Source organism: Bombus vosnesenskii, unplaced genomic scaffold, assembly GCF_011952255.1.
Source record: "Bombus vosnesenskii isolate JDL3184/JDL3185 unplaced genomic scaffold, Bvos_JDL3184-5_v1.1 scf7180000014105, whole genome shotgun sequence".
Lineage (NCBI taxonomy): Eukaryota > Metazoa > Arthropoda > Insecta > Hymenoptera > Apidae > Bombus > Bombus vosnesenskii.
In genome coordinates this window covers 907936-927156 of record NW_022883371.1, presented here as the reverse complement: position 1 = coordinate 927156, position 19221 = coordinate 907936, and the positions used below count along the sequence as shown (strand labels likewise).

Below are 19221 nucleotides of genomic sequence, written 5' to 3'. Positions count from 1 at the left end.
CGTTAAAATTCCAAGTAAGATCTAATCTATATGAAAATTTCGAAGCCTCTTATGGGTCTCAAGACGATTCTCTCACATTAAATTATAACGATAGTTTAGTAATTATATAAATATAGTTTAGTAATCTATTTATTAATAGTCTACAATAATAATTTTTCTTTCCACGAATCTTCTCACACCTTTAATAAGTTCAAGACGAAAATCGTCTACTCGGAAATAAAGAGAAATCTCTTAATTGTAAATGTTACATATATTGTACAATTTGGTTTCTTTTTACGTTTCTAGACAAGTATCAGCTTTTACTAATATTCTACTAGTATTCTGAAGTTTTTAATAAATGCAAAACGAAAATCACTTACTTGCAATAAAGAAAAATAGAAACGGCGATGACCAGTGTAAACAAGGAGATGCTGTATCCAACGAAGTAGATTGTATTTGAAATAACCTCGACACTGCCCTCGATCTCTGGCACGCGGAGATCTCGGCAGAGGCTGTAGTTGGTATAGTTGCTCCAATTACCGTCTAGCCTGCACCAGCGACTCGCGTTCTCTGCAAATGATCCGAATTAGCCCCATTAGTGTTCACGAATTTAACATCCCGTTTTTCTATCTTGGAATACGTAATTACTTTATCACGGAAGCACTCGGTGGGATTTGATACACGTGATGTAAAAATTGAAGGACTATTTCCCACGAGAGAATAAACTCAAAGTAGATCGGTTTTACGGGCAAAGTTCGAGCAATTTAGTCGGGTGAATTGGAATTACCGTAGAGATGACCTCACCCGGTTACCTTTGATCTTTCGTAATCGAAGTATTTGGCGATAGAAATGAGTTGCAGAAATGATCTGTATTATTAGATCACGTGTCATTAAAATATTCAAGTTGTATTCAAATCATTGTTTTTACATTTCATATCTTTTGTGTGTACTCGGTATTTTTTCAAAATAATTCTTTAAGTACACGATTCTTTTAAAATATCGCGTCTTTCGTCGACGTAACTTCCACACGATTTAGCGTACAACTACAAATTTGAAAAGAAGACTAACAAAGCGTGATTCTCTCTTTTAAATATCACTTAAGTGTATAAAAATCCGCAGCCTTTCGTTTCCTATAATATAAATGTGATACTCCAACGGCGACGCCTTTCGACTTTTAAGAGTTAAATATAAATGCGATAAGCTCGGTGACTACGTGCCCAGCGGTTGAAATCGACAGATTTTCGAGGCAATAACGCTGATATTTGCGGAACCGCAACGAATGTCGGTCGCCTGGCATTATTCACGATCGCCAAAAGAAAGTGCTTGCATTAGTCGATAAGACTATGGAAGAAAGGTCATTCGCGAAAGAGCATGCAAACGAGTTTCTTAATTTACACGAGTTACGGGGTCTTCGCCGTTCTTCCGAGTCGATAATTAATGAACAACAGCTACTTCGTCACGCTACGACGAATTTAACGTTGCGTTTTATTCAGTCTGCCTATATTTAAGTTTCCACGTTAACGCCGTGAATTAATTATCGAGGCCTTTCTGAATACTGTCAAAGTAATTTCCAGCGTGAGCCTTGACAAAGCCTTTAAAATCACCATGGCTAACGTTAGGTTAATCAAATTTTCATTCATTCATATTGTAAAGTCTGTTGGAATAGTAAATTTCTTCGTTAAATTCTAAGTAAAAATATTAATTTACTACTGAGTTTCTAAGTTAAGGATAAATCACAAAGCTCCATCGATCTGCAATTTTTAATTTGTATTCGTTTTGGAAGAAAGAATGTCGAAATCATAAAACGAATCCTTGCCTTTAAGAGCAATGATTCTTAAAAGTCCGCAACGAGGAAGTTTGTATTTAATAAACGGGAACGAGTGTAATACGTTTAGTAATTAAAATGCGAGCAATCCTTAACCGTCTGCAACCAAGTTCTGTGATTAATGAAAAGGAAAAGTCGGGTGAGAAGACTTATCGGGATTGTGTTTCAACATTTGACGGTTAAATGCCGGGCAAATATACTTTGGACGCTTGCAGAAAGCGTCGTAATTGTAGAGGAATGGAAGTTTAATCGTACGAAAGCAAACTCGAAGCGCTTTCGTTATTACTTTATGGGACATCTTACCATTTACAAATTAAAATTTAAAATCAGTTTCGCAACTTAATTATGAAACATTTAATGCGACGAGGATTGGACAAGCTATCGTATCTATTAAGTACAACACCGACTAAATTATTTATTCGTAAATAATCGTGTCCTAGAATATAAATGTTTAATTCTACTTTCTTAAATATCGTAGGTACCTACTTATAAGCTTTCGCTCTGCAAATATTCCCACTCTTTTTCCACAACACCTTGTACAACGCAGGGTTACATTACTGCAAAACAACACGCAGGAACATTCGACAAAACACGAAAGTTCACTTCAGCCGAAGCAGCTGCTAATAAAACACAAAATTAAGTTTCTTCCGGTCGCGCATCGCAAACTCCGTGCAACGTTTGTTTTCTCTCTTTGTTACGCGACGACATATCGCATTTGTGGCAAACTGTGATTTCCACGTGAGTTTCGAAAAACACAAAGCGCATCGTATTCCGATTTCTTTCGTCGAAAAAATGCCGGTCGATGGGAAAACGCGATACGTTGAAAAACTGAATCTGCCACACTGGCGCGAACTAATTCATCGCGATTCCATTCTCGATTATCTATTTTGTGTACGCGCGACAATCACCGGTGCATCGATTTTCACTGGAGTATTTCCGGATCTCGTCGGACAAAAGAACGGTCCAGTAACAACGTTCGAACGAAAAATACTATTGCCTACGCTACGGTCAATTTGGATTTTTTCCCCTTTACTTTGTTCCTTTGTTTTTAACTTTTTTCTTTAGTTTTATCGCATATTCGAAAAGTTGGTAACGAATACTTTATGAAAAATTTGATCGAATGCTATAATTGCATTAACGATATAATTATGAGAAATTCACGTCGTGCGATTTCTAGATTGCGCGTGAAATTTTCAAAACTGTTGCTTTTCTCGTCGATGAAATATAAAAGTGTCGGATAAACTGTCAGGTAGAATGGTTTACTGGAAATACACGTCATACGTTGTAGTTTGCTCTGTACACAATGGAAAGTGGAGGATAGCATTCATGTATTAGATTGGATACCTCAGTTACTATGTAGACGTGAATCCAATCGAAAATTGCTTGGGGATACGCGAAGCTCCGGCTTAGAGAAAATTGTTTGCCGAGAATCGAATAATTAACGAGACAGATATGATTGATATGCAAATAGGATATAACATGGGAATGATTTGATTGTGTGGGGCTAGTTTAGATAACCATAGTGGCTCAAGAAATTATTTGAACATTCATACCGAAAGTTCGATATCTAACTATCATCTAAACATTCTTCTTATACGAATATATCTACCTCCAAAATAAGAAATTAACACTATGAAAATGTTAAAAGAATATCGTAGAAACATCGTTACATTGAAAAATATTTTTGAAAGTTTACAGACTAACGAGAAAACAAATGCTGAATTCATTAAATTGCGAAAAGGTAGGATATGGTCTGTGTGGCAAGAATGAGAATGGAAGATGTTAGTAGAGCGTATGTAATGCGAAGCAACATCGTGTTCCTTTATAACGATGTATTTCGTATAATAATCAAATGCGTACGATTTCCATAACATTAGCCTGCAGTCAATGGAAATATCCGTGTGGCTATTTATAGTGTTTCGTGAAATAGGATTTTCAAGTCTTCGAGGAAACATGACCATTATAACGCAGTATTTTAAAAAATACTGTTTACATAATTTCATGCCTTTCATGCCTTATTTATACGTGTTGCAGACGTCAATATATTTTAATAATTGCGATAAAATTTATTTCTCTACAAGAACGGAATAGAAATATAATAAAATTTTGGTCATTTATTAAAATGTTGAATTTTCTAAATAATTTATATATTATAATTTTATATATAATATATATTGTCCTTAATATTTTATACCTTAATTTATATTTTATATTTATATTTAAAGTTCCACAAATCTATATAAAAACTTCTAATTAAATTTTATAAAAATTGTGTAGTAGAAAACGTAGAACAAGCTAACATTTTTTAGAAAAATATAACGACATGAAAAAATAGCGAGTATAATAGTGGTATTTGAGGGAATCGAACATCGTGTTTTCTACTCTGAACAACGTTTAAAAACAATCGTGTCATTGGAAAATATTTTTCTGCAAGTTTAATTGCTCTCAATTTTGACATCTACGTTGGCGGATGGCAATCGGTACAATATTAAACGATTTCGATCGAGTTGACTGTTCAAACTGATAGTTTGCATCTTATGTATAATAGTTTCGAGTTTCGATCATTCAAATCTGTTCATTTCATCCCGTAAAAAATATGATCAAAGTCTTTTTATTTGGTCTTTAATGTTTAGAACCTTTTTGTAAATATTTGCACAATTTGTTATTCACTTTTTTACGTTTCAAGATTAAAAAAGAAATATAACATACTATTAAAGTTAAAGTGCCTCTCATATAAAAGAAATGGAATCTTTTAATTCTCCAAATAAACGAAACCACCGAGGGACGTAGAACATTACGCAAACCAATTTCAGATAATATCTACATCTTCTAAATTCCTTGCGCGAGTATCGGAATGTGGAACTTGATAATAATTCCACAAATATTTCCAATCTTATACTTAAAATTATTATTATTATTATTTCTAATCGAAATGAACAAAATTCTACGCGTATAAAACACACTACTTTCGCGTTAAAATATTCATATAAAAAATACTTGCACAATTCTTTTATACAATCAAATAATACCTGCTATTATTAGCGAAATTTTACAAGTAGCAAAATATTACACATAAAGTGTATCGAAATGAATAAGTTCAGTTTCCTCTATAAAATATTCTAATCATCCTAAAACACATCATTTCAAAACATCTCGTATAAAATATACGAGATCTGAGCCATGAAAAGGACCATTTTCTCTGCAGCGGAGGCAAAGTTTGAAGAGTGCATGGTCTATGGAAAGATATAAAAATATCTTAGTATATAATACCTCTCAGACCATATTATTGGTCCCCTGTGAATTGCCTGATAATAAGATACTTTAACGTCGAAGCGAGTCTGTATCACGATGTACGAGTTATTCTGCTCTGCAGGCAGGTAAATAGGATACAAGCCATATTCCTTTCGTCCTTATTTCTTCCGCTTTTTTCTTCCTCCGCGATGCTTATCTTTATTTTCCTCACGGGTTTCAACTTTCGTTCTTCGTTGTTCGTAATTGAAACGCTAATTATGAAGCAGCGAAACGAGCACAAGTCGAGCCAGAAAATTTCCTCTCGTTGGTGGAGGCTTGCCGATTATTTGGCCATAAGTTGGAAAAGTTTGCTGAGAAGGTGGAAGAGAGCGTCAACCACGTTCTTATTGTGACGAGATTAATCACCTGGAAATTGTAATCTCCGCTGCTTTCTGCCGGTGACACGAGCAAAATTGTGAAAGTATTTTAACGATTGAACGCAAGTTTCGGATTAAAGATAGCGATGTGCATACGACACTTTTGTTGATTTATTAAATATCAACGTAACGGTAGCACGTAGTGTCATAAATGAGATTAATAATTTGGATTAAGTAGTCATAACAAGAGCCGGAGTTTTATTACGTCTCGTTTTACCTTTTATTTGAAAATAAGAAACAATAAAAAGTAGCATTTACGTAGCAGCATAGAGTAGTATAGACGGCGAAAGGAAACAACTCATCTTTCTTCCGATAAAGGCTTATTTTTTTCACTAAAATAATTTGGTACAGTATTATCTATTCTCGTCTTCGTATCTTTTACTTTAAATTGAGCTGTCGGACCAGTTATTTTTAAAGGTATTCTTTAGAAGATTGATACAACTTAAAAAAAATCCTTGATGGGTTAATAATGGAAAATATTTTACTTCTTCCAATGTGTAAGTGCGCGTGTGCGTGATATTTCATTTGGTGGTTTTATATAGCAACGTAGAAAACTAAGTTACAATTTTTTCGAGAAAATCTTTGTTTCCTGAAACGATTGTAATCAAATTTATTAATTATCTTTTATACAATTTTTCTTCTGTGATCCTTAAACAGCCGGTTTCTTGACTAAATTAAGTTAAACAACTTTTCCGTGTCACAGAGTTGCACGGTTGCTATTATTTTATGTTAAAAAGTGAAAAGAAAGGAAAAGAAGAGGAAACATTTTATGGAGCTAACGATCTCACTTTCGCAGGCATCTTTCTGAAAACTTCAACTTCTTTACAAGAATATTAATAGAATACCAATTATGGTCCATTGTACATCAGGTACCGCAGAAAAAATCTTCCTTCATAATAATCTTTTATTTCCTTAAGAATAAGATCTTCGATGAAAAAGCCACTGAGATAATGTTAATTATAATAGCCAATTATCTTTTCCTGTATCGGGCTTCTAATTACAAATATTCCTACCACGTACAGTGAAAGTAACGAAATTATTTTACACGATAAGTTTTGTTATAGCAATTAATAATCTCGTATAAGTAAGCTCAGATTACTGACTTACTTCTAATGACGTTTAAAATCCCCGAATGAGACATCTCGTAGATAAAAAAAGAGAGAGATTATTAAATAAAACAACGTGATATTCTAAAAGGATATGAAACGACATTTTCAATCTATTTTCATACATATTTCGCCTTACTTAGATTTTTAAATATCGCATAACAGCTATTGACATACAAACAAAATTGTAATTTGTAAAACGATTTCCAAACATCAAACTCGAATTTCACTTCGAAAATCATGGAATATGTAATGCAGGAGGATTATTTTATGGCTTAGTCTAGACGCAGACGCTAACATTCGTAATATATCCCAGCTTCAATGCAATCCACCGTTTATAATCCGTAATTCTACATGATCCGGAATAATTCTACAATCTAAGCTCGTCCTGGCATGCGATCGATATTCACGTTGCACGCTTGTATTTCAGAAATACACACCGTCATGTCACGTTAAAACCATAGATTTCCACTTCTCTTTCTCCTTTTATTTCGGTAAAAGATTCACAATCGACGAATACCAAAAAAGATATCCAAGGTTCGTAAGATGAAAGAATAGAGAGAAATCTTTTGTTCAGCTCCCCTTTTGTTTGAGAAGTCAATAAGACTGTATTTTTGAGGAAATCTTCTCGCAATCTTTTTATTTTCGCTCCTCCAAAAGGGGACCAACCGCCTCCTGGGATTTCTGTTTATATTATCACTATTATCCGTAATTGTTTCGATTCGATTTAGTCGTTCTAAATGTGTTAATTAGATTTTTCAGGAAAATGGAATCAGGTTTTTAAGGGAAAATATTAGATTCGATTTCTTTGTTCGAAGTAAAATTGATCAACGGTTAATTTGGGTTTCGTTAAAATAACAATCGTTAATTTGCTAAAAGACTGGATCTAAGAAATAGGCTTATTATCTCTTGATGATTTAATTAACGTTCCATCGTGGATTAACTAAAATAGCCCGTTTTGTCAAAAGTAGAAGCAGTGCTATTGTATGGAAATCGATAATTAAACGCTTCGTATCTATTCAGTTCGTTTTGTATTCTTCTGTTGCCGTTAGAGATCAAATATTTGTCGGCATGGTTGCTGCATTTCAATTGAAACATTTATTGTGCTCTTTGTAAATATTTCCACTTTATTCGGGTAAACGTTGAAGTGCAGTATTTGAACTCTACAATTTGAACTCTGAGATTTTCGTCGCGTACAGCTTCTGTTATAGCTGCGAGTTAGGTAACAGTCTTTTATGAAAAACCAGATCCATTCAGAATCTTCTCAAAATCCACCTTTTTAATTTCACGTCAAATATTCGATAAGAAAAGAAACCGATAAAATAAGGCAATCTGATATTTCGTCCACTTTTGTGCTTAGCTTTTGTGAGCCAGCTGGTAAACTTCTCAATGGTAAGCGTATCCGTCAACTTCAGCGTGGTAACGTAATATTACTATTTCATTGAAGTTAGCTTATTCATAGCTGCAGTTGTAATCGTGGCATTTACTTCAGAGGTGAAGGAGGTTCGCGTGCTGGGGGTGAACCAGCTTCTTCTGCATTGAACGATAAGTGGACTGAATGGAGCGGAAGACATTGTCTGTTTAGGATGCGAACTTCGCCAGCCAGTATTCGAGTAGAAATACAGCGTTTAAGAATCCGATCGAAAGCTTGGAGGTCAGAACCACTGTATAATAGTACGCTTCGCGTCGATATTTCATGGGATGATAAAATTGAAAAGCAAGATCAAGGAGAATTTTATTTTTTGGTATTAACTAAAATTGAAGAGTAAAAAATAAAACCAGTAAAAGATCAATACTGTACCAAATTAATAACTACAATTTCATCGAAACTTCAATCGACATCAATGAATTTCCCGAAATACAATCACATTTTATTAAGCACCCATTCAAAACTGTCGATAAATCATCGCGAGTCTTTGACGTAATGGAAAAGTCTTCAAAGCCTTCTCTACGTGTTAATCAACTTCGATTTCATAAAAATCCGCTATGATCGATACAGCTTGGCTGTTCGAGCCGTTCGATTCGAGGATTTACGATCCCATCACATATTCAACGTCTTCGGAGGAAGCTATTTTCATAAAATTTACAGACCCAAAGAACGTCGAGCTTTTGGTAGCCAGCTAAGTCTGTCAAGTTAAAATTATGCATTAAAATTATATCCGACCGCGCCCTCGGGTTCAAGGGGAACGTAATGAGTTGTTCATCCTTATCGTCCGCTCCTGCTCCTCTATAAATCTAAAAATCCTGTAGTTTAGTTTGGGGAGCAGGAAACCGCGTCCATAGATTATTCGTACCACAACAATTACGTCGAAATAGGCAGGGTATGATATTTGACTTTTCGTTGGCGAGCCGCTGATCGTTCATTCGATTAATTACAATCTCATTGGCTGTCGCTAATTCGACGTATACGAAACTTAACGAGATTCGATATGACTGATGGATACTTTATAATTAGATGTGCCGATGAGAGGTATATTTATTGTTGACTATTTCGCGTGTTCGGATTATCAGATGTTAATGGCTTCGGGATCAGAATAGCGCGTTCATATGCATTTTAACGAGTTTGCCGAGGAATTAGAAAATGTATATTACTGCTCATCCGGATTTGATCGATGTGTATGTATTAATGCGTGAATTTTATGAGAGTGCAGAAAGATAAGAGTAATTTGATAATTAACAGCATAACGCTCGCTATATTTCTTATCGAATTGCCAGAATATAAACACAAATTAGCCATTATAAAAGCCACTACTAACATTCGACGTCTTTTTGTCAGTGTAGAAGACGCTTCTTAATCTGACTTTTAAGTCAGAGAAATTAAAGTAAAGAATTTGTCAAGCAACAAAATACTTTCGTAAGATCAGACAATTGTACGTTAAAGATATTTTTCATGCGTTAAAATCCTTTGTACCTAACATCCTTAAAACTAAAGCGAGGTTGAGACATAAAAAATCGAGACTCGCAGTAAGATTAAAATCCGCCGGTTACTTTAGCTAACTAAAACATTACAACTGTCCGTCTAGATCGGCGGAATTGCATCGACCTCGGTAATGATCGATCTGGAACGAAGTGCGTTAACTTCCGTCGATGACGGCGGAACCTTTCATTTCTCGAGTTCAGAGACGATTCTCCGAACTCGTTTAATTTCCAAGTGATGGAAGAGGGCCACGGTCCAAGGCTAGCTTTATCGTTCCATCTCAAACATTCCGGGAACGTCAAAATGAAGTTACGCGACTCGAGATTGCTCACTCGTGCGTACGATCATCACTGTTTGACAACGTAAATGTCCGGCCGTGGAACGTTCGCTGTAATTAACTAGAGTTCTTGTTGCCAACCTGACAATTGATGTGCCCGTCGTTAGATATGAAAGCGAGAAAATGCTTGGAAATGAAATTTGTATGCTACCATGTGAAAGATATAAGGAAAATCTGAGAGATAGAAGAATGATAAAAATCATTTTTATTCTATTAATCGTTTATTTACGTCCACTTTGTATGTGTTATCGTTTAAAAGTTTCAATAGCACCGTAATGTGACACAACCGATTATATTCGTTGGATTTGAAAGGAATCTGAAGATGTACATAGAAATTGCAAGAGATGTTGCAGAAATAATTTAATTGGATTAAATAAAAGGGAAAATGTATTCTGTCGTTGAAAAAAGGGACAAGAAGAAGAAGAGAAAAATAGGACACAGGAGAAATAAATAGGGATGAAGTGGCGCGAAGAAAAGATGATTTTGGTATGTATATCGTCGAGGTAGTTTTATTTTCGTCCGATTACAAGTGGATATACACGCCATTTCTCTAGGGTCTGACTACACTAGTCCATCTACTACTTGCCACAGAGCGGTCACATGTTGCCTTGTACCATTTATTTCACTCTAACGTATAATCGAATGTTAACCATACAACGATGGTTAATATCGCCAATAACACTCTCTAGAAGTTGCGTTGAAAATGCTTACTTTCTGATAAGAGAGCGAACGTTGTAAGTTTTTCAACTTCGATGTTATGTTATGAGGATAAGTTTCTATTGGTTGGCACACCCTGCGATCTTAAATTGGTAATTCATTAAGTTAATTGAGATGAAAGTTTATTTGTTAAACTTGTCTATTTGATATTAATCTTTGTAAAATAGTTTTTCATGTACATAGGTAAGAGCGCAGTTATTCGACTATCTAAACAACATGTGCCGTAACCAGTTCGGATAATCAAGAGTCTATTTGAATATGCATATAATTAATTAAACAACTATTATGCTGAATTTATAGTAAAACATTAAAATCATTCTCCAACATACAGGGTTTCTTACTACTATACGATTTATTTGATGAACGAAAAATCCAGATAAAAGACAAAGGTAAATTTACACGAATAAAGCCTAAAGCTCAGATCATTTTGTTTATTGAAAGAATATAAAGCAGAGTAATTGTCTCTTTATGTACCATTAGGTTCAAACGGATGCTTAACATAATGATCGAACATGCTAAAGTTCACGACAACGACCGAGTTTACGACAAAAACTTGATTTCTCCACTCATTTTCAAGTTTAAGATTCGAAGAAATTTGAATGTCAATAACAATTCATAGAAACACAATTGTTTTTAATGATACAAAAAATATATTTTTTGCAATTCTCTTCACGTAAGAAACATAACTATTATTATTACTCAACCACTTATTGCTACTTTGTTTGAATCCCCTTAAATATCACTTAAATTAAATTTATATAAAAATTTGAAATTACTTATTCGGAATCCGATCTTGTTACTAATAAGAATTGCCTTCGATTTTCCTTTTTTCAGTTTATAACTCAGTGTTGACTACGAAGATTATTAGCCACAGCACCTAATTTTCTCTGTAATTTTCGTCCATTATATTTAATCATCTCAAAATTCGTTATAGGCAGAGACACGATGGAAATTTATCGACACGCCTGTCCGTTGTAGCCGTAGCCTGTGGGTCTAATGCACGTTAATCGGTGATATCTGGCAAGCTGCGAATGTTATGGGATATTTCATCCATGTTGAAATTCGATTATCTCTTTCACGTTCCAGCCATTAGCTATTTATTGCCTTTTCCATTTGTTGCTTTTTACGTCTCGTCGCAAGAAAAATGAAAAAATCAACCGAGTGTAATTGCACTGTCTTAGGATGCACTATTAATCGAATTACGCTACCTGACATTTCCATACGTAATCACGAGATTGTTGCTAATGCAATGTTCTTGCTTTCAAACGAAGATGATGCTCGTTATGTAAACACGTTGATAATATGACCAATTCATGCGGATTCTTCGTCGTCTAAGGAGGTTAATCAAGAATTAGTCTAATTTCAGATTTCGCTGAATTCAAATTGCTTTGAAAGGTTCGTAATTTTGAATGCAAATGCTTTCTGGCGGAGTCGATGCGACTGATATTTTAGTTTTGGAAATATCGACATATACGAGAAAGCACTCGTATTATACACGTTCGACCTTTTAAATATTCGAATTTTTATGCAATTGGATTTAATAACTTCGGCAGTTATATAGCCTTATGTCTCGATAATTAAATGAACCAATTATCATTGATTATTAATTGCGTAATTTTGATTAAACCATATTATCGTAGTATATTAATTTTATAATATTAATTCTTAACAACTACTAGAATTAATAATTCTTGAATTAGTAAATTTGGAAATTAGATTTTACAATTTTCAGACTTTCGAATCTCCAAACACAAACTTTCAATTCTTTCCTCCCAGAAAATATAAATTTTTCTCTGTTCGCTAAAAATAAATCGTTGCTCCACCGAACCGGCGAAATGAAACTCTTTTCGCTAATATTACTTTCCTCGAAAGTTCTTATCTAACGATCCGTTACATTATTAACCTGAATGCATTCTAAGAATCTGAAAGCATTTTGAATTTTTTTACTCTTCGTGCTAATGGACAGCAACGTTGTTCCACGAATTCCACTGAATCTCTCTGACCGACTAACAACCATTGTCATTAGTTTCGTGGAAAACTTCAATAACAGACTCTTTAAAGAGACTGTTCCGTGGTTTGAGTGGCGTGCGCTAGAGACATTTATACTTCGTCAAGTGCGACGAAGATAATTCAGCTTATGAAACAAAGCTCTTTGCATTCAAGCTATTCAACAATATAGTCCCCCTTATTTCATGTTGGAACAATGACCTGTGTTCGAGACTTTGGTTATCCAGACGTCGTTGTCATAGATTGTTCATCTGTTTAATTACATTTTTCACGACAATGCTATTTACGAGGAATATTATTTACTTACGACAAAAATATATTCGAATTCATTTGCAGACACCTTTAGACAAATCTTTTTATTAATTTTTTACTTAATAGTTATTTATAAGATTACTTTGAAAGGATATAATTGTCATTTTGTACTACAGCTCTGGTTTTTAACTTTATTTTGTTATTAAATAAGTTTTGAAGTTCGATATTTAATTGATTCACACAGATTTAGTTTTGTATACTTTGTATTTCACCACCATGTACAGTCATTACAACACACCGGATACTCTCTGATAATTAACACGTGGCGGAGGCGAAAACAAAAGTGTGTCGTTAGAAGTCGTACCAACTTTGCATGTAGAAACTAGTGATCATACCAACCTAACATTTTCCTCAACATACTTTATATCGGAAGAGAATTATTTTATAGAAACTATATGTTTCCCGATTTAATATTAATCTCTGTCTGTACTAAATCATTACTAAATCATTGCACTAAATCATTTTGTGTCAACCATGTAGGATATTCATTTCAGTTCTAAATGTCAAAATATTCCTATAATTTATACAATTTCATTAGGAAATTGTATTCGACATTGATATGTATAGATTACGTAGAAAGGTGTGAATCGATAGCATATTTCTCGCATGATGGCATCCCTGCGTCCGATTAATGAATTTCATTTTCGTCGGAGAAAAAATTCCCAGAGAGGATTACCACTCGATAGAATTATAACAAATCGGATTATCATGTCACCGACATGACAATCCGACACGGACTTAATATCAACACTCGGATAAAGTATCAATTCGATCGAATTCCATGCCGGCGATAAAACTAATTAAATCGATTTCAAATTTTTCTGTGCCATTGAATTTAATAACTTCGGCTGTTATATAGCCTTGTGTCTCGATAATTAAATGAAGCAATTATCATTGATTATTAATTGCGTAATTTTGATTAAATCACATTATCGTAGAATATTAATTTTATAACATTAATTTTTAACAATTATTAAAATTAACAATTCTTGAATTGGTAAGTATGCATATAATTCCCGTATGTCCATGAATGATTAATTATACATATTCATAATATTGGTATACATTTCCAGGTCATGAATATAAGCGGATTCTTGATAATAATTAATCAATTTATACATTATATATAACTATATATGATTAGGTATTATTTCATAATTTTCTATGTACATTCGCTTCTATCGAATAAGAACACGAAAATATCTCTTACGATAGAAATTAATAAAATGACGTCTTGCTGATATAATGGACATTAGATTTTCATCAGTTACGTATTCGTATCTCTTCGTGAAATGCATTTTCCGCGTACAGGAAGTTTCTGCTTCCTTTCTCACGTCCTCTAAATTTCTACAGAACAGTCAGTCAACTGCAATCTACAAACCGTTCAAGAGTACCAGACTGCAACTACCTCTTCAACAAACCAATCCCAGCAATGCAGAAGTTATAAACCTCCGAATCTAGTTAGAACTTGACATCCATCACGTTTACTAGTATTTAGCTCCCTTACTTTATATATCTATTTAATGGAAAGGCTTTAAAGGATTTGCATACAACGAGAGATTGAGTATAACTCTTGTGGATATCAGTGACTGGAGTAAAGTCAAAATTGGCATGGTCATCTATCTGGATTCTACGAGTACTAATTTTAAGGATAATGTTAAAATATATATTAGGTGTACAAATGAATAACGAAATTATAAATAAATGAGAATAAAAGATTCAGCGAAACTCTCGGAGTTTATTTAAAAAGAGATACTGTAAGTTGTTCAAAGTGTATTCGTCGTTACTGTTTAGAACTTTATGTCATCTATTTGGTAAACTATTGCGTCCTTAGACAAAATACAATCGTGCGGGCACTGACAAAGGAGAACGTTCTGTGAAATTGCTGCGGGGCAACGCGAGATCACACATTGCTTCTACGACAAAGGACATCATAACGAGTCTTGTTTCAGACGTCTCGCAGCAGCCAGCTTATTCGCTAGACATTACTACTTCGGAGCACCTGTTCCGATCGATGCAACACACTTTACCCTATACTTGCAATTAGTGAATGTGATACAAAAATCACTTGACGATTAGATCTTGTTTAAATACACAGCATTTTTCCGTGGTGGAATTCAACTCTTGCCTGATAGACGGTTTTAAGTCGTAGGAAACAACAGCAAATACTCTGATTGCATCGTTTGCAGTATTTTTTTTGTATTTGTTTTTAAATAAACTTTGAGTTTCGCTAAAGAATTTGAATTATTCACTTGCACAGTTAATATAATCGTATTCTAATAACATTATTATAATAATTATTATTGATCTAATGTTCACAGTAAAAGTCAAATAACATTACAAAAGTTAAATGAGATCAGTTACAGCAAATAGCTAACGCATCAGACAGGCAAAATACAAATAAACTACATTCTTTAATCTTGTTTTCTTAAAACCAAATCTCAATCTATCTTTTTGTATGGTAGATTCAACGAACGCTTCGTCTTTTCATCTTCGCAAAATTAACTTTTAATTTCCGTCTACGCCCATTCTCCGACCGTAATTAAGTAACAATTTCAAGTTCTTTTCTTTAATCGAGCGGAGAAATGCCAAGACAGAATCACATCGAAAGAGTTATTTTTACCGCTATGCTGATTTCCAGTGCCATCAACATTTTCATGGTATCAAGTCGCTTGATTCGTCCTATTACAGTTACTTCTGTAATAGTGTTGATAATTTGTTAATAATTTTCCATCAAGTTTTGGTCGTTTTACGTGGAATCTCTGCTCGTTTAGCTCCTTTGAACATTAATTGGTTTTCTGTTTTCTATTTATTTTTCTACCAATTCTGAGAATATAATTACCAATATAAGTAAAAAGCAAAAAAAAAAATGTTATATGAAATTATTTCATATGAAATAAAAGTAACAAAATAATTGAAACGATTCATCGTTTCAAATTGTTATCTTTTTTTGTTCTTATTTGAAATAAAATTTTTTCTAAAAAGTATGATTTTTGTTGAAACTTTTTCGCAAAATCGTTCACTGTTTTATTTGTTTCGCTGAAAAGAAAATTCTTCGTCTCTTTAGGGAAAGCCAGGAAAATTTTACACATAACAGAACTTTGCATCAAGATGAGATGCTTTCTAGTGTTTTCCAAGAGCGTGCAGTTCGTTTACTGTAGATGACGAACAAAATTCAACTTCTTTTAAAACTGTCATGCCTAAGACGATGGTAATAATCGATTTACATCGGCAAACACTTTAGCAGCATGATGTATCGAATCTGATTAGCAAGTAGAAACATTGTAAATGTGTAAAATTGAAATATGAAAGAATATATTAAAATATATTGAACACCACATTTCTATTAAATTTATGCGTCCAATTTATCTATTATACAAAAATTTAGAGAGTTAATTATAACATTAGATGTTTGACTAATAAGCATGAATTTTTAATTTTAATTTTCTATTTAGTATTATAGACTATTTTAATTCCTTTCTAATTCATTTCCTTAAGCGACACTCTATTCAATTAACATTACGTTATGCAGTAATTGAAACCTTAGCATGATTACTTCCTTGTGGATGGATCCTGGAAATTGATATCGTTTTCCAAAGTTTATTCTACGTAAAACGATACTAAACTAAAAGCCAAATTCCTGATATTTCAAATATTCCCGATTTATTGTAGTAATCTATATATTCTATATTAAAATCTTGTTAAAAACATTACTAGAATTTTCAAGTAGATAATCCAAGAAATGCCTCTCGAAATGCAATAAAGTGGAACGAATGAATTATTTCTGAGAAAAATAGAACAACAGAATAATGTTAAAGACGAATAAAATATCGATTATTTGTATTGCATAATATGAATAAAATTAAATTAACTCCCTACGATATTAGTTAGAATATTAATTATCAGAATAACGTAACTCTGGATAACTGGGAGAACAACCATCTACGTACCATATGTCAACAGTTAACCATCCAATATCCTTTAATTATTCTAAAAATTTAATTATTCTATACAATATTTGATATTCTGATTACTTTCATACTATCTTACTTGTTCTTGTACATTATTGTACTTGTATCTCAGTTAATCTACAATTGAAGATCACACAAGAAAAATATGACAAGTCTAACTTGCTAATAAAATTTATCGCTAATGAAAATTCTCCCCATAAAACGATCAACCGTGTACGGTTCTTGCGTGGTTATCGCGATAGAGAATTGTGTAAATCCGGTCTAGCGAAAGTCAGATATTTCACGATTTTATTCAGAACCATTTAATGTCTCCTTATGAATTCACAACGTTAGAAACGCTGTTCTAAAAGGATCGTGCAATTCATTCCACGGTAAAGTTTGAACAAAGAAAAGCGAATAAACATCGATACGCGAACTGTTTGTTACAATTCCGGACAGAAATTGTTGCGTTATAAAAGTATCGGTGAAAGGGGAATTATTATGTCGAATCATTGTTTCTTGGTAAACTTGTTGCGTTCTTTCATCGTACGAGTAATTCTATTTGCACACTAGGTTGAAAGACACGAATTTAATATAGAAAGACTAATGGCATTAAGTGCATTATGATATTATATTTCTGAGAACACTGGAATGATCGAAGAATATTAGAAACGACGAGTTTATCGATTATTTGTATGGAATAAAAACTTATCTAGTATTCTGTACTTGAAAAGAAAGAAAATCATCAATAACAGTATCTATGATCTTTCTATGTAATATCGGTTACGTAACTTCATCGACATTCTAGCAAGTTTCTTGTTGCGATCTTCGCGATTGCTTCTATGGCAGTATCTATGCGTTCTATCAGCTAATAAATTTTCCCGTACAACCTGGTCGCGTTAATTATCGCGCACCTCGTCGTCTGATATCGGCAACCAATATTTGAGTTTCTCTAACCAAACTGTCGCTAATTTTGTCGTTCATGGCAGAGCTAACTTCGTGGGTAGCTCTCCTGTTAATAGACAGAGTTTGATGGCCATATTGTTCCCTACCACGGATATCAAGAACAGTAATTAACGAGCTGCGTTGCTTCCTTTGTTATTTTCTAGCTATATTATTGTTCCTATATTATTTTGTAGCACGCTTTCGACATGCAATCGTTTGTAGCGAAATAATTTATAAAATTCAGTTTTCGGTCGCAGATTTAAAGAGATACGAAGAGAGAATGAGAGTTTCAGTGGACTGTTATACCACTTCTTCATGAAGTTCCGAGGATTCTACTATGTGGAAATATCTAAATCGGTTAGTTCTGAATATTTAATGGTGGACTTTGCTAAAAGTAAGCAAGTCCCTTTTTATTCGATAGGTTACCTTTAAGATCAATTTTTATGGATGTTGCATTACCAACAATTTTTTAAATATGTCACTCTTCCAGTAGATCGATCATAATACGTTAGTCACGTTATTTACGTGGTTTGAAAGATCGGAAAGCGTATACTTTTCTAAAATCTCTGGAACAAAGGAAGCCATTGTTAAATAGTTGACTCTATGTGCATTCGTGAGAGATCGCAAAGCGAGCGTAAAGGTAACACAAGTATTTAGGAAAAACGTTGTTCCAACTGCAAAGCGAGAAATTACGTGTTTGTTCAACCTACTCTCGTGTAAGATGTTATTGTTTCATTCAAAAAGCCTTTCCACAATGCCCTTAATACCTATTCATCCTATTATCTTCGTTTTACGAATACGTTCAAATATAGGTAGTTACAAAAACATGGTAGTTACGTTAGATATTCGATATATTTTGCGTAAAATTTACGTTACATTTTGAAATAAGATTTGAACGAAAAGATGCTTCAATTACGCCACTCCTTTCGTACATTCCTCGAGTATCAACATTATGTTATCTAATTGCGTGATATCAACCGGGGTCATAAATTTCTTCGAGTCACGTGCATTCGTTTTAATTATCTTCTTCTACGCAGTGGTCGTGTGTCATCGTTGAAAGTATCCAAATACCACGAATATGGTCGTAGCTTCTCTCTTAACATGGACGTGCGAAATTGTATTTACGATGTACTGTATCATGCGATACTACATGTACACATAATAAATGGGAGGAAAAAACATCTTGTTCTTTAGTTTCGCTACTGTCGTCACATCTGTTACTTTGGCGAGCAAATTTTGCAAAACCACAACGAAGGAAAATAAAGAAGAAGCGTACAAATGCGTAGAACAAAAATGCAAAGAATATATAACATACGGTATAATATAATACAAAACATACAAAAACAGGACGTTTGTTATGATATAGTATTTGTCTCGTTTCTTTCAATCGTGTTCATAATACGAAATATGAATCTGCATGTATATCCAATTTAATAATTACAAATTAAATACAGTTGT

The 19221-nt window shown here is 33.7% G+C and overlaps 1 protein-coding gene across 3 annotated transcripts in view; it reads right to left on the bottom strand.

The window, feature by feature from the left end:
* LOC117239583 (diuretic hormone receptor-like) overlaps positions 1 to 19221 on the bottom strand; it is a 75899-nt gene that overhangs the window by 13406 nt on the left and 43272 nt on the right. For all 3 annotated transcript variants that reach the window (XM_033505287.1, XM_033505286.1, XM_033505284.1), the window contains exon 2: positions 360 to 549. In XM_033505287.1, coding sequence (XP_033361178.1) covers positions 360 to 549 — 190 coding nt within the window. The remainder of the gene's footprint in view (positions 1 to 359; positions 550 to 19221) is intronic.